This window comes from Leptosomus discolor, chromosome 6, assembly GCF_034619465.1.
Source record: "Leptosomus discolor isolate bLepDis1 chromosome 6, bLepDis1.hap2, whole genome shotgun sequence".
NCBI classification, from domain to species: Eukaryota; Metazoa; Chordata; class Aves; order Leptosomiformes; family Leptosomidae; genus Leptosomus; species Leptosomus discolor.
The window spans coordinates 8,454,151-8,467,786 of record NC_141396.1 but is presented as its reverse complement, the minus strand read 5'-3'; the positions used below and the strand labels follow the sequence as shown (position 1 = coordinate 8,467,786).

Sequence of the window (13,636 nt, the reverse complement as noted above, 5' to 3'; positions counted from 1 at the left end):
TGGAAGTGTCTGGGCTCATCCACAACATGAAGCAGTTTAGTGGAGCTACAGACTAGTGTGGTGAAAGAAGACAAATGACCATTAGAGAGTGTGAATTTTATTTGGACAAAGAGCAAGAAAAATTATGCAAATTAATATCAAAAAGGCGTAGGGGGGGGAGAAATTTGTTGCTGTTGTTGGCTTACATTACATGAAAAAGGCTTCATGTATGGTTTTTTTAATATAAATGGCAGTCACAAGCAGTGGAGATGTTTAATGATTTCTCCTGTTTGAGTCACCTCAGAACAAGTCCAACATCTCCAGCTGAAAGGGCTTATGAGGTTTTAACCTTATCAGTCTTTCACTGAAGGTGAGATGTGTGCTAATTTGTGCATGACAGCCCCTTTAAGCTTATGAAATCATAACAAAAAATAAGTAAGAGCCAAGTTTTAAAACACAGTATCCAGATTTTTTTTAAAAGAAGAGAGTGCCTTCCTTCTCAATAAACCCCAAAATTTCTACAGCCTCTGATGTTGTAAGCCTGGTGGTCTTTCTCATAAAATATAAATAAGCTTAGCAATGAAGGTCTTGTCTTCAAAGGTGAAAGAAAGAAAACCAGGTATAGATTCAAAGTCAACTGCATAATACCTTGCAGAAGCTGCTGTCGTCATATTTGTATGGCCAAGTTTGATAAAACCTTGTATTTACATGGCATGTTGTACCAGTATATCTCAAAGCATTGTGCAAAGGATGCTGGTATCATTAGTTCAATTAACTAGAGGAAGTGAATCATTTGTTGAAGCGATTAATTGATATCCCCCAGCAAGGAGTTTACAAGTGAGGAACAAGACCCATCTCTTCAGAGTCCAGAACTACGCCTTAACCATTGGGGTTCTCTGCCCCGTATCAAAATGTACACTAGGATGGAATAGTCAGGTGCTTGTTGTGTTGTTTATTGGTTGATTTTTTTTTCGGACACAGAAGATTTCTGCTACAAATCCTTCCACTATCAGAGCTTCAAATTTCCGAACACACAGGAAAACTCGCTTCATTATTCATGGCCATCTTGCTGGAGCAGATCTCCCCTGGATAACAAATATATGCAGGGTATGGTATGACTATTGTCTGACAGTCCTTTTACTTGTATCTGAAAGTGCAAATACCCACATCACCCCATAAACTCTCTTAAAATTCCCACATAAAATTTACACCTCTGTTCTCTTGTTATTTCAGGGAATATATGAGGGGAAAAAAAACCTCAGAATGAAGCTTAGTTCCACATGACCCCCTTCTTGTTCCTAGCTATGAGTATAGTGCACTTCAGCCTTCTGCTAAGTGACCTTTTGCTTCATTTACCTCCGCAGGGAAAGATATAATTAATCGATTTTTCAATTCCTTGCCAATAATAAAGGGAAAGAAAAAGCCACTTTTCTCATCTCAGCAAAAGGTCAAAATAAACATTTCCATTTGAGTGAGGTATTTGATCTAATAAAAACAAAATGTTTTGTTCGGCAGATTGATTTCAGTTATTTAGACACATTTAAAAAATGAAATTGTTTCAGAATAAAAAACCAGAATGTCCCTTTGCCTGAAGCGTATAAATAGAATATTTCGGTAAAATGTGTGAACTTTGGGGCTGAACAATTCAAGCACATGAACACAAATTTGTGAATGTTTTTCAACATTCAACAAGATGATCCAAGCATATGAATTTTGAAGAATAAAGCTTGGACAATAAAAAAGTCATACTATCATCTTTTTCTAACTGGGTGTCCTGGTTTGGCTGGGACAGAATCCCAGCCCAGCCCTGCTGGCAGGCCGTTAGCAGTTTGAGTCAGCCAGGGCAGCTGACCTGAGTGAGCTGCAGGGGTAGCCCACACTGTAACGTCATGGTCATTGTAAAGGGGGAAGGTTTGCTGAGGAGAGGGAGCTCCTGTGGGGTTCCTGCTGGGGTTCTGACTGGTGTCCTCCCTGCTCCTAAGGACTGCTCTCCTGTTGCTTGTGACTGCTGCATATTCCTTTGGCTGAGTATAGCTTTGTATACCTCTGTTGGTGAGGTGTTATACCTCAGTGCTGTCTCATTAAATCTGTTTTGACTTCAGCCGACAGATCTCTGCTCCTTTTCCCAATTCCCCTCCCTGGCTGGTGAGGGGTTCTCAGGTGACAGAGCAACTGTTAGAGTTTAGCCCCAGATACAGGCTAAATGTAGACACTGGGGTACTGTCATTAAGAAGAGTTGATACCCTAAAGCCAACCAAGGCATCTGGAATGGAAAACAGAACTGAAGGAAGATTCTGTGTGTCTTTATACAGTGTTCAAATCACTGCTTCTGCTCTGCTTCCTTATGTTCATCCTTCAGTAGTAACAGGAATTGAATCACTAAAGATGTGTCTCTACCAGTCACATAAACAGAGCCCCCACCTATAGGAAAACAAAATATTGTTTGCATATAGCCTGCTACAATTACAATTCATGACTGTTTGCTTCTGTTTCATGTTTTCCATCAGTCCATGTTTCATACTGAAGATGTGAACTGCATTTTGACTGACTGGAGAGGTGGCTCTAGCGGTTTGTACACTGACGCAGTTAACAATGTCCGTGTTGTAGGGGCTGAGCTGGTCTGTCTGGTGAACCTTCTTGAGGTAAAAGTAGCTGTGGAATGTGAAAGCTGGTGCATGGTCTGTATGGTAAAGGCTGTGTTCAGGGTAGCACCGTTAGGTTTGATACCATTGAGTTAGGAAGTACAGAGGTACTCAATAACGCAGCTGAAAATGTCACAAAAAGTCTCTAATCCTGCACAAATGGGAACACCAACTTTAGCGTCAGACTGCAGATGAGCATGTCCCTAAAGGCTTACAGGCCACAGTTTCTGGAAGTTTTGCTCATGATGGGCTTTTTACTGGGTAAGACGTGATTGGAGACTGCCTAGCAAAACTGCTAGGGTGAAGAGTGGTAAAGGGACCAACACAGTTAAAACATTCCTCGGTGGGTCACACGCGCTGAAAGAACTGAACTGCAGTGCAGAGAAGCAGCCCTCCTGCAGCCAACGGTGTCAGGCTTCACAGGCAGAAGCTCAGCTGAGCCTGGCACACCAGCAGCGTTCCTGGCATGGTCCTCCCCGTCCTGCAGGACCTGTGTGGTGGAGCATCTCCATAGCGGGATGGCCGCTTGATTCACATAGAGGGTATGCCACAGACAAAGGCACTGAAAACTCCACCTGACCGGACAGACAGGTACAGGGGTGAGGCAGTGGGGTCATTCATCTTTTGGATAAGCAATCAGTGCAAATGTAGGAGAGCCATGTGCAGCAATTCCCTTTTCCTTCTTTTCTATCATGAGGGCAAATTCCTGACAGAGGTTACCCCCTTCCAGAGGCATGATATGAGAGAGGATGGGATGAGTTGGGAACTGCTTCTCTTTAGAGGTACAGATTCCACTACCTGCAACAGTAACTTCTCACTCAAGACACTCCTCGCCATTGCCCGCTGGTCTGGCCACATCCTGGCACAGCACGAGGCTGTGATGCGGTGCTGCAGCCTTGTATCCCCCACTTAACACACTTGGTTTTTCCTTTCCATACATCATCACAGAAAGACTATGGCTACTCTCCTGCCAACATTCATTTCATCGGCCATAGTCTTGGAGCACATGCTGCGGGGGAGGCAGGGAGAAGGAAACCTGGCATAGGAAGAATAACAGGTACCAAAGCTACTTCAACTGATGAATCTTTATATTTTCATGCAACTTAAGAGAACTGAAGAATCACTGCTGCCTTCTAAACACACAATACAGACCACAAGGTGCTGGTTTGTCATAATTCACAGTACACAGCTAGCATGATGGCACACAAGTGACGCCATGTGCTATCACATGCCATACATTTCACATGTCAAGGTTCACAGCTCTGAGACAGGCTTGACTGCAACAGATCAGAAAGGCTTAACTGTCCTGACTGTGGCTAAATAGAGGTCACTTATCACAGATCACAATCCCAAGGAGCACTTGGTTATGATTTTTATTGATATAAAATAAGAGGAACAAAATACTGCATCACATATGGAATAAGAGACTTGTGAAACATTAACAACTCATCATATTTGGCTTTAAAAGCCCATTCTAACTTGTCAGCAGTTCAAAAACTTGGAAATCTGAAGTGAAAAATGAAAAACCCAGACCTAGTGTGTCATGATGAGACACTAAATAGCCGTGGACACCCTGAAAACGCAGAAAGCTCCTAGTCGCATAGCTACACAGAGACACAGTGTCATGACACACTCACACATCACTTTTTTTTAAAGGCTTACTATTTTCTGCTTTCTTTTCTCTACATAGACACTGTTTTGACTAAGCTGTGAGCGCAGTAAGTAGTCACATAAGCAATTCAGACAAACTGGGTTCAGCACTGTGTTGCTTTAGCTGCGAAGAGAGCTAACTGACACTGAAATGAGGGGGTAACATTTTCAACCAAGCTCTTTTGGAAATAAAAATGGATTTTTGACCAAAGAAAAATTCTCAAACAAATCCACACACTCAGATTAACATATCAAGATTTCATATTTTTCACTAACACGCAAAAACAACCCAACAGCACCCAACAGCTTTTTACTGTGCTGCAGTGCCTTCAGCCACCTTTCTATTAAAACCCTGCTTGTTTTGGACCACAAAATGGATTTTTATAAGTGGAGTAAAGGCAGAAATGTAATGACCTACAGTGTGTGTACACTCTATGTGATGACATACATACGTTATTATTTACTGAATCAGACATATCTCTATTCATTTAGGTTTGGATCCAGCTGGGCCCCTTTTCCAGTATACTCCTACAACAGTTAGGCTGGACCCTTCAGATGCAAAATTTGTTGATATAATTCATACTCATGCTGGTCATCTTTTCTTTGACTTTGGTAAGTTTTCACGGAAGGGCTGACACCAACACAGAAGCTATCCGCAGCGTACCTGAGAGTGATCAGCCTCAATTCATTGTGTGTTTCAGCTCCAGGGATTCTTCAGACTTCTGGCCACCTGGATTTTTACCCAAATGGTGGGAAGAAGATGCCAGGATGCAAGCAGCTTCATGTGCCTCCTGCAGCTCGGAATATCAATGACCTTATGAGAGGTAAGTATATTTTAAAGAAGTAATACCTCATTATAAGCTACAATTAGAAATAAAGGCTAGCTAAAGCCTTTTGAATATATATATTATTTCTATAGCTCAGATTTGGAGTAGAGGGAGAACGCTCAAAAATAGAAGGTTTAAAGCTGCCTGTGAAATACCCTCCAATTTTCTTTTTTACTAACCAAGGCAAATTCCAGATGGAAACTTCAGTTAAAGCATGCAGATCTGTTCATCACAACCTTTGTAAGAGCCTGCCACTGTGCTGACAGACTGACCTCAGTGGGAATTCCGTGCATGAAGGATTGGTAAAATTTCATTCAAGGATAATCCAAAAATTAGTGGTTTAAAATCTGAGCTTCCCTTCTCCCTAGAAAGATATCGGTCCCAATATTACTGGAGTTAGACCTACTTATCCATGCCATTAACAGCTTTAGTGTCTTCAAAGGGAACAGCGCAAGGTTAAAAATACAGAAGATGATAAAATGACTGTTCCAGTGATAGTTCATGTTCTTCAAAGAAAGCTGGGCAGTTAATCAGAATTACCCTGGGATTCAGTACAATAGATCCCAAAAATCCTGTCTTCTGATCCTAACCTACAGAAATGAGAACATCTGTTATTCACAGCTAAATGTTCTGAAATCCCCACCACTAGTTAAGTAATTTGCTTTCAAGAATGCTCTGTCTTAGAACTGGTTGGAGAACTTAGTAACAAAGAGGACTGAAAGCTGGCTGTGCACAAAGTCACTTGGAACCAAAACGCTTTCCAATCAGACTCCATAAACATGTCTGCATTTTCAGCAAAAAAAATAAATATTTTCCGGATGCATACCACAAGGCTGTTTGCAATGTTTTCTGGTGAAGGAGAAGCTCAGTTCTATTGAACATGAGCAGATGGAGTTGGTTGGTTATGCAGGTCCTAAAAATAGAAACAGCCTTAACTCCTGCCTCGTGGTTAAACCTTACTTTATGCATATCTCTTCTGTTTGTTAATATTTACATTCATGTAGTGTTTTTATGTATGAAGTGCTATAGAAATGCTATTTAGTGACTTCTTTCTACAGGTTTGATGCAGTAGGGAGAGGAGTATTATGTTCCCATTGTATAGATGTTAAGTGAATTTGGCACCAGCACAAACCAAGCCACCCATAAGAGCTGAGGTTTTTAAAGTTAAAAGCACAGACCTTTCTGAATTGGATTTAAAGAAGGAACTATGAAGAAAACATACTCAGGAAGCCTTGATGATGCAGATTATTTTCAAGAAAAACAGACAAAAATACTTTTCAGAGGGGTTTTGGTGGTTTTTTTTTCTTTCCTTATGTAAAGAACAATATGTGTCAACTGGTCAATACCAGCTGGTCTGTCTTTAAGATGCATAGATATCGACAGTAGGTAAAATTCTGATTCCACTATAAACTGTGCCAGTCTGCAACTACTTCAGTGCCTCCAAGGCTTCACCCTGTGATTAAGTGAGCCCACACACATGCTGAAGCAGAGTAGAGCCTATTTTTATATGACCTAACTTTAGTATATTGTGCTTTGACAAAGGAGGGACTTCAGAACCAATGAAGACAACACTTGTTACACAGGACCTGTAAATATAACTCAAATAGCACTTTCTTCTTTCTTGCACTGACTGCTTATAAATTTCACTCTGATGGGAAAACGTACTTGTTTCAAACAATTCTGACAAAATCAAGGACACGCTGCCAAACATCTTGCTTTTCAGAGCATTTCACAGAATCACCACTGTCAAATGACCGCAGATTTTCTACAGCTTAAAAACATTGAAAGCCACTGACGTTAAAATAATTACTACAATTACCTTTAATTCTAGAAATGAGTGGAAAATGTGGTTTTACAAAATACCATGTTGTGATAATGGTAAGCAAATGAAAACCACTTCACAGTGACTCCTATATGCTTTGCAAATGCTGTAGCTATGAATTATTCCAGTCTTTGAAATATCAAAGGAAAATTCTCCTAAATCCTCCTCAGGTGTCACGCTAAAATAAAAGCAGTTAAGTACACATAGCAGGACAGGAGGCTGCACGAGCTCCGCCTCGGTGCATCTCCACCTTTGTTAACTTCAGCATGAACACAAGTTCATGCGGATTAGAACCTAGCTCTTCCCTGTTGAAAAAACATATGTAGCCCTAAGTACATTCTTTACTATAAACCCCAAAAATTCGCATTTTATATGTCTTTTATTATTTTTTAATCTGAGATATCACTATATGTACAAGTGTTTTTGAGGAAAAAAGACCCACGAGTGTTGCTTTGGCATGGAATTTATGTTAATATATAGCTTTAATCTTTTTTTACCCGGGCTTTTGCCCAGAATATAGATCTATTGGATGTGGACATAAAAGAAGTCTCCAGTACTATGCTGAGAGTATTATCACTCCGAATGGATTTGTTGGGTATCAGTGTGAAACATACCGAGCTTTTGTCTTGGTAAGTACCAGGTACACATTTATCTGAGGGGTTATAGCCCTGCCCTTCTCTTTATTTCTGGGATGACATCTATGTTCTGGATCATGGGATACAGAGTGGGCTATGCAGACTCACTGGCTGCCTTCATCCAGACCTTACCCTAAAACTAGGCAAAAATGTAAAAGCAGCAAACTCAAAAAAACCAACCAACCAACCGAAAAAAAAAAAAAACCCTAGAATAAAATAAGGCAGTAAATATAAACACCAAAAACAGTTGCAAAGGGAGAGATGAAGAGTTGAGTGAGAGGGCAATGAGAGGCAGGGGCTGGGTTCACCTTTTGCATAGATCAGCAGTAAGGGACACTGAAGGAAGTCCATCTAAACCTGATGGAACCCATCATCAAGAGGACAGCCTCTGGATTTCAGAAATGTTTAAACAGCTGTATAAACAGTAAATATTCATAGTATATAGGGCAGGGAAGATATTTATACAGCACAGCATTGCTCACACAGCTCTCAGGTGGCACAAGAACGAAGGCAGCATAATGTCCTGGGGTTTCATGCCTGATATAACTGGACTTTTAGTGGACCGATTCTGGCAATGCAACTGAGGACTGGTCAAGGAGGAAGAAGAGTCTGAATTTATTTCCATCTACTCCCAAAAGGAACGGTTACAATACTGCAGAAACATTGTTAATATTTACAGCAATGTTGCCATATAACTTGAAAGTTTGATGTAATTCAGGATTTGAAAACCTCAACCCTGTGCAATTTAGTGATGCAAAGGAAATGGGTTTTTTCAATCTCATAATAAACAAGTAATGATGATCATTTAGCCTTTTATTCATCTAATGCCCAAATAGCTAAAGGTCCACAAATACCAGTTCCTACAGAACCTCCCAAATACCAAAACTGAACTGTCTAAATATAACAATGTTATTTTTCAACTGCAATTGAAAAATCACTCTCACTGAAAATATACACACTTATCTTTTTTTTTTAATGGACATCAAGGTCTTGATCTGAATGTTTGATCTATGTAGGTAGCTTAATTTCATTAAGGTTCTGCATGGGAATAAAGGCTGAGAAGTAGACAGAACACATCCCAAAGCGATGTGTTCAGTATTCCTAAGCTTAAATATCTTTACCATATGAGTGAGCTGTCCAGCCAGACCTCCTTGCAAATGTGGTTACCCACCCTGTAATAACTAGCAGACAACCTTTCAACGGACCCTATGACAGATGAACATATTACCTGTATTTTACAGATCAGGCAGTAAGGCACAACATGCATTAAGTTATTTACTTACAGTCTCTGTACGAGCGTAAGGAATTAGACCAGATTTTCAATATGTTTCTCTCTGATTTTCAACCAGATGAAATAAGCTCACTGACCATCTCGGCTCCTTTTTTCACCACACTGATAAATACTGAATCTATGATCTGAATTCAGAAGCAAGTACTTTGAAAAGCTGAAATACCCTAATTTCTTAAACTTTAAGAAGGGTGAATAAAACAGATAACATCTTGTAACAGACAATATTATTTTCCCCCAGGGAGACTGCTTCCCATGTCCAAAGGAAGGATGCCCACTGATGGGTCATTATGCTGATAAGTTTCTACATAAAACTGAAAAAGAACAGCAAAAGGTTTATTTAAACACGGGTCCCTCCCCTCCATATGCTCGTAAGTGCTCGTTTTCGGTGGTGAATTCTAAAGTGGCAAGGCACTATGTGTCAACAAATACCTTACACTTTTACAGAGAGCTGCTGGAGTTAGTGGGCAGCACTCAGTACAAAATTTAGAGTTTCAGGTGTGTTAGGAACATGCAGTACCAGCATTATCTGGGAAAGTCTGAGATAACTATAGAAACAGATCAACTGATGCTGAGCTCTGAGTTAGAAACCTGCTAAAATTTTGCTACAAAAATTCTATAAAGGTAAAGGTGAAAGGAATGTTATGCTGAAAGCGCAAAATTTCAAATCAAAAGAAGCTACATTGTTTTTATTGACAAAAATTTATAAAACTGTATCATTTCAGGATATTTTTGCAAAGCTCATCAAGTCAGAATGGCAGGGAGTAACAAGAAGTACAGTTTTAATTGTGATTAACGTAGAAGCATCCACAGAACTGGAAAATATGAAAAATTGTAAATAAATTATAATCCACCACAGGTGATGAACTACGAGGGCAACAAATGACAGAGGACTTTTGAGGTCCTTATTCACCCGGCACTAAAATATGAAAGCAAAATTAAGAAGAAAAAAAAAAAATCTTATACCATGTCTCCAAAAGAGCAAAAAGAAAAAAAAAATCATTTGAGTATACAGGAACTAGCCACTTCTCAAAGTTGTACGAATAGATTGATTTCAACATTTACAAACTGTTGAGTTTATAGAAATTATAGCCTGAAACCAAATATAACCTTATGAAGTGGGTGGAGAGATTCTCTTTTTAATAGCCCAAACTAAAGCCAGTACAAAAACTTCCCAAACCTCGTTGCTCGAAATCAAAGTGTGCTGTTGCATCTGAGACGCCATTTCTAGCTTAGAAAGACATGTGGGGTGAGGGTCTCCTGACAGCTGCTCGGCTGCGCACAGGTATAAGAAAAGCCCTAAACACTCTGTATGTCAGGATCATCCTGGGAAAGCAGGCAGTTTTGTTTAATATATCTTTAACAACACAGCAGTCCAGTGGACCTCACTTCATAGTTGAGAGCTAACATGCTACCCATGAGGCCCCCCCAAATTGCTCATAAGTGTAAGAAATTACCAAATTAAAAGTGAGGCCAAGTGGAAGAGCAAGGCACAGTATTGGCCACGGCAGATTAAATACCTAGTATAGGCAGTAAGTCATCAAAGACTGGATCTGTGATTTAGAAGACTGTCAAGGAAATTAATACTACTAGAATTACACAGAACTAACATTTGCCTTAATAGTGACATTTTGTTTGCTTACAAGCACATTTGAGCAATCCTTTCCTCTCCCTGAAAGACATTGAAACATATGAGAAATTTTACCGTTAGGAAAGAAATCTCTTTACAACCATAATCTGTTTCATTTTGCTTTCAAAGGCTGGCGAAAAGAAATACATGTCAGAGTATCTGCAACAGAAACCATGAAGGGAAATATAGATGTAGCCTTGACTGGAACTAATGGGATCAGGAAGAAATATACAATTGACAAGTAAGTTTAGCATGACTATTGAAAAAATGCCCCTATCATTGTTATCATATTGAATTTATACACAGCTCTTTTTACATGTCTCATCTTATTCTGTCTGATTTGTGATTTACACTGGTAATAAAAGCAGTTGGTAAGTGGTTGAAGTTCCTCATGGTACAGATTGTGGTCAAAGTCTGCTTGCTGGTCTCTTGCTCTGTATATTCTTTTCTGAGGATGATGATTAGCATAACAAAATGGGCAAGAGCAAGGAGCTCTGTGGCTACTGCTGGACTCAAACATAATTTAGTGATCTTCCCTGAGAAGACAAAGAGCTGCATGATGTACAGTCATTTAACTATTCCTTCCCGTGGGGAACACGGGAGTAAGAAAGCTGCAGCTTGCTTGTGAACTGTGCTGGAATCCACGATTCCTGTCCACTCAGGCTAGCTTTTTCCAGCAAATGTGAATTTAAATCTCATAAACTGATCCTTGTCAAGAGCACGGTTTAAATACTATAAAACCAGCCTCCTCTGTGTTTGAACACAGCCCTGTTACGTCTGTACCAGGAGTACCTCTGGTTGCAAATACACTACTGCAGCAATACACCTGCAGGTAATTTCTGTGTTAATGTCCCGCTGTAATGTGCATTCTGTTACAGTGAACACTGATACCACGGAAGGCGTGGACATAAACTATAATTTTCAGTTTTCTTCATGGTTGAGAGCAAGCAGAAACACTGAAAGAACTTTTTGACTTGGTCTTGTCTGAAGATAGATCTCCTTTTCCAAAAATAATGTCTAGAATAAGCCCCATGGCAATACTGACAAAGGCTGGGCTAACTAATCTAGTCTTTTCATCCTGAAAGGCATAGGAATCAACTAAGCATTTGCATACTTTTGTAGATCCCTCTGAGTTGCTATCTCCTCCTTACCTACCAACAAACTTATAGATATTTCAGCCTGATAGGCTGAAAGTCTGTAGTGGGATACACAACAACCTCCCTAGATATGCAGGAACGGTGTTTCCTCTGCTTCCTCAAGTAAGATTAACGCAAAGACTTTCTGGCCTTCACCACTTTGCCTAGCTAGTATCTGCGCCACAGACTTCAGCCACAGACAGAAAAAAAAAAAGATGCTTAGTCCTCAGAACTTGCTCCAGGTATTCAGGATAAGTCATGTTGGGAGAGATGAGGCAGCTTCAGCATCACCACAATAGCTTCACGGATGGCAAGAAATTGCAATACTGATTCGGCAGAAGAAATCAACCAAATCTCAACAAGACATTCCTTCATAATCCTTATGAAAAAGGTTAAATTAAAGGTGCATTATATATACATTTTTTGTGGGGTTTTTTAATCTTCTCTTAAGTTTAGCACTGTCACAATGTTTGTCAAAAAAAGTATTTGATATATATTATGTATGAAAAATCTAGGGTTCAATGACTTTATAAAAGGCTTTGCTACATGGCCTGAAGGACTAGTCAGCAGAGAGGACAGAACTTAGTGTTTCTGGACCTGAGACATGATACCCTGAGCTGAAAGTCTCAAATCTGAGTGAAGCTCTGCATCAAGAGCCCTGTGTGTTCCCCAGGGAACATATTCTCCAAGAACACGTTCAAAGCTAAAATTCTGCCTAACATCCCTGATTAGTAATTCTTGGAAAAAAAAAAGTAATAAAATTATAACAATAGTATTCAAAGCTCCAACTCTCATAGCATCATGCAACTCATCTCCTGCCTAAACTGTACAATTTTTTTCCTGATTTGTGAAGAACAGAGCATTGCTTCTCTTCTTTTTTTTTTTTTTTTGACAGAGGAGCTTTCAAACCAGGCAACACATACTTGAACTACATTGACACAGAAATTTCTGGGAACATTTCGAAGGTTGAGTTTCTTTGGAAAAAGCATCAAGGTCACGTACAGAGAGGCTGTATGGGAGCTGAAGAAGTCACAATAGTATCTGGGGAAAATGGAAATGTGTGAGTACACAATCCAATGGTGTTGCATTCTGTGGGTCTGGGGGGGGGGGGGGGGGAGAACAATAAACAAAACAAACAAAAAACAGAAAAAGTGAAAAAGCACCCCAAACACCTTTGTATGGTGTCATACCCCTTAAAGCAAGTGGGTTTATGCACTGAAAATAAGAGCCTAATCCAAATTTCATGGCAGAACCTAGGTGTTTGACTGACAACAGTTACTCCTCCCAGCTCAGCACTGCAGCCAGACTTCCCCAAAGAAGGGAGATATCAAATCTGAAACTGGTGTGTGGATGTGGGTGTGGGTGTGTGTAGCCCTGCACTTGTAAGCAAGTTACAAGTTTTTCTCCCAAACTGAGGTTTCATGTGCCTATATCTGCATTAGCACGTAGCACAGCGCAGCAGAAACAGCTCTGCACAGTGCAACAGTTTCCTTGCTTTGGCCGGGTACTTTAGGCTGACTCCAACGCGATCCCATGGACTGGGCACTCACTGCCATCTGCAGTACGTTAGGTACACTTGTGGAGCACCCCTCTTGGTTCAGTTTTAACCAAAGTGAATCCAGCTGATGTGCCCTGATACATCATGTACACCGTCATGTAAACCAAAGTGTGGTAAGTGTGAAAAATGGAGTGAGAGATTCCCTTCAAAAGCTCACTCCCGGTCCAAATTAAAATGTTAATAGAGTCTGAGGATAAAGGCAAATATGTCTTAAAATTTAATAATTAGTCACCAACTAGTAGTTTTTTAAAAACTCATTTGATAACACATGCTTCATGTCCTCAGTCTCTAGAACTCATGCTTTGACCTAACATGAGATAGAAATGGGATTTATATTGATTATCTTAGGCTGCTGCTAAGAAAATGTGCTGAAAAATATTTCCTTGAACTGTTCCTTGCTAGGTCTGTGTTCTGCGGCTGTGGAACCGTGCGGCCGAGCATGTGGCAAGCCCTGGCGCTTTGCTGAGGC

The 13,636-nt window shown here is 40.2% G+C and overlaps 1 protein-coding gene across 1 annotated transcript in view; it reads left to right on the top strand.

Moving 5' to 3' along the window:
• Positions 1-13,633, top strand: part of LOC104342646 (pancreatic lipase-related protein 2) — a 59,092-nt gene extending 45,459 nt beyond the window's left edge. Inside the window, exons 9-18 of the mRNA XM_086466853.1 lie at positions 961-1,086; positions 2,487-2,621; positions 3,570-3,678; positions 4,764-4,883; positions 4,973-5,095; positions 7,434-7,549; positions 9,085-9,214; positions 10,603-10,714; positions 12,505-12,669; positions 13,570-13,633. Of these exons, the coding sequence (XP_086322979.1) occupies positions 961-1,086; positions 2,487-2,621; positions 3,570-3,678; positions 4,764-4,883; positions 4,973-5,095; positions 7,434-7,549; positions 9,085-9,214; positions 10,603-10,714; positions 12,505-12,669; positions 13,570-13,633 (1,200 nt within the window). The remainder of the gene's footprint in view (positions 1-960; positions 1,087-2,486; positions 2,622-3,569; positions 3,679-4,763; positions 4,884-4,972; positions 5,096-7,433; positions 7,550-9,084; positions 9,215-10,602; positions 10,715-12,504; positions 12,670-13,569) is intronic.
• The last annotated feature ends 3 nt before the right edge of the window (positions 13,634-13,636 follow it).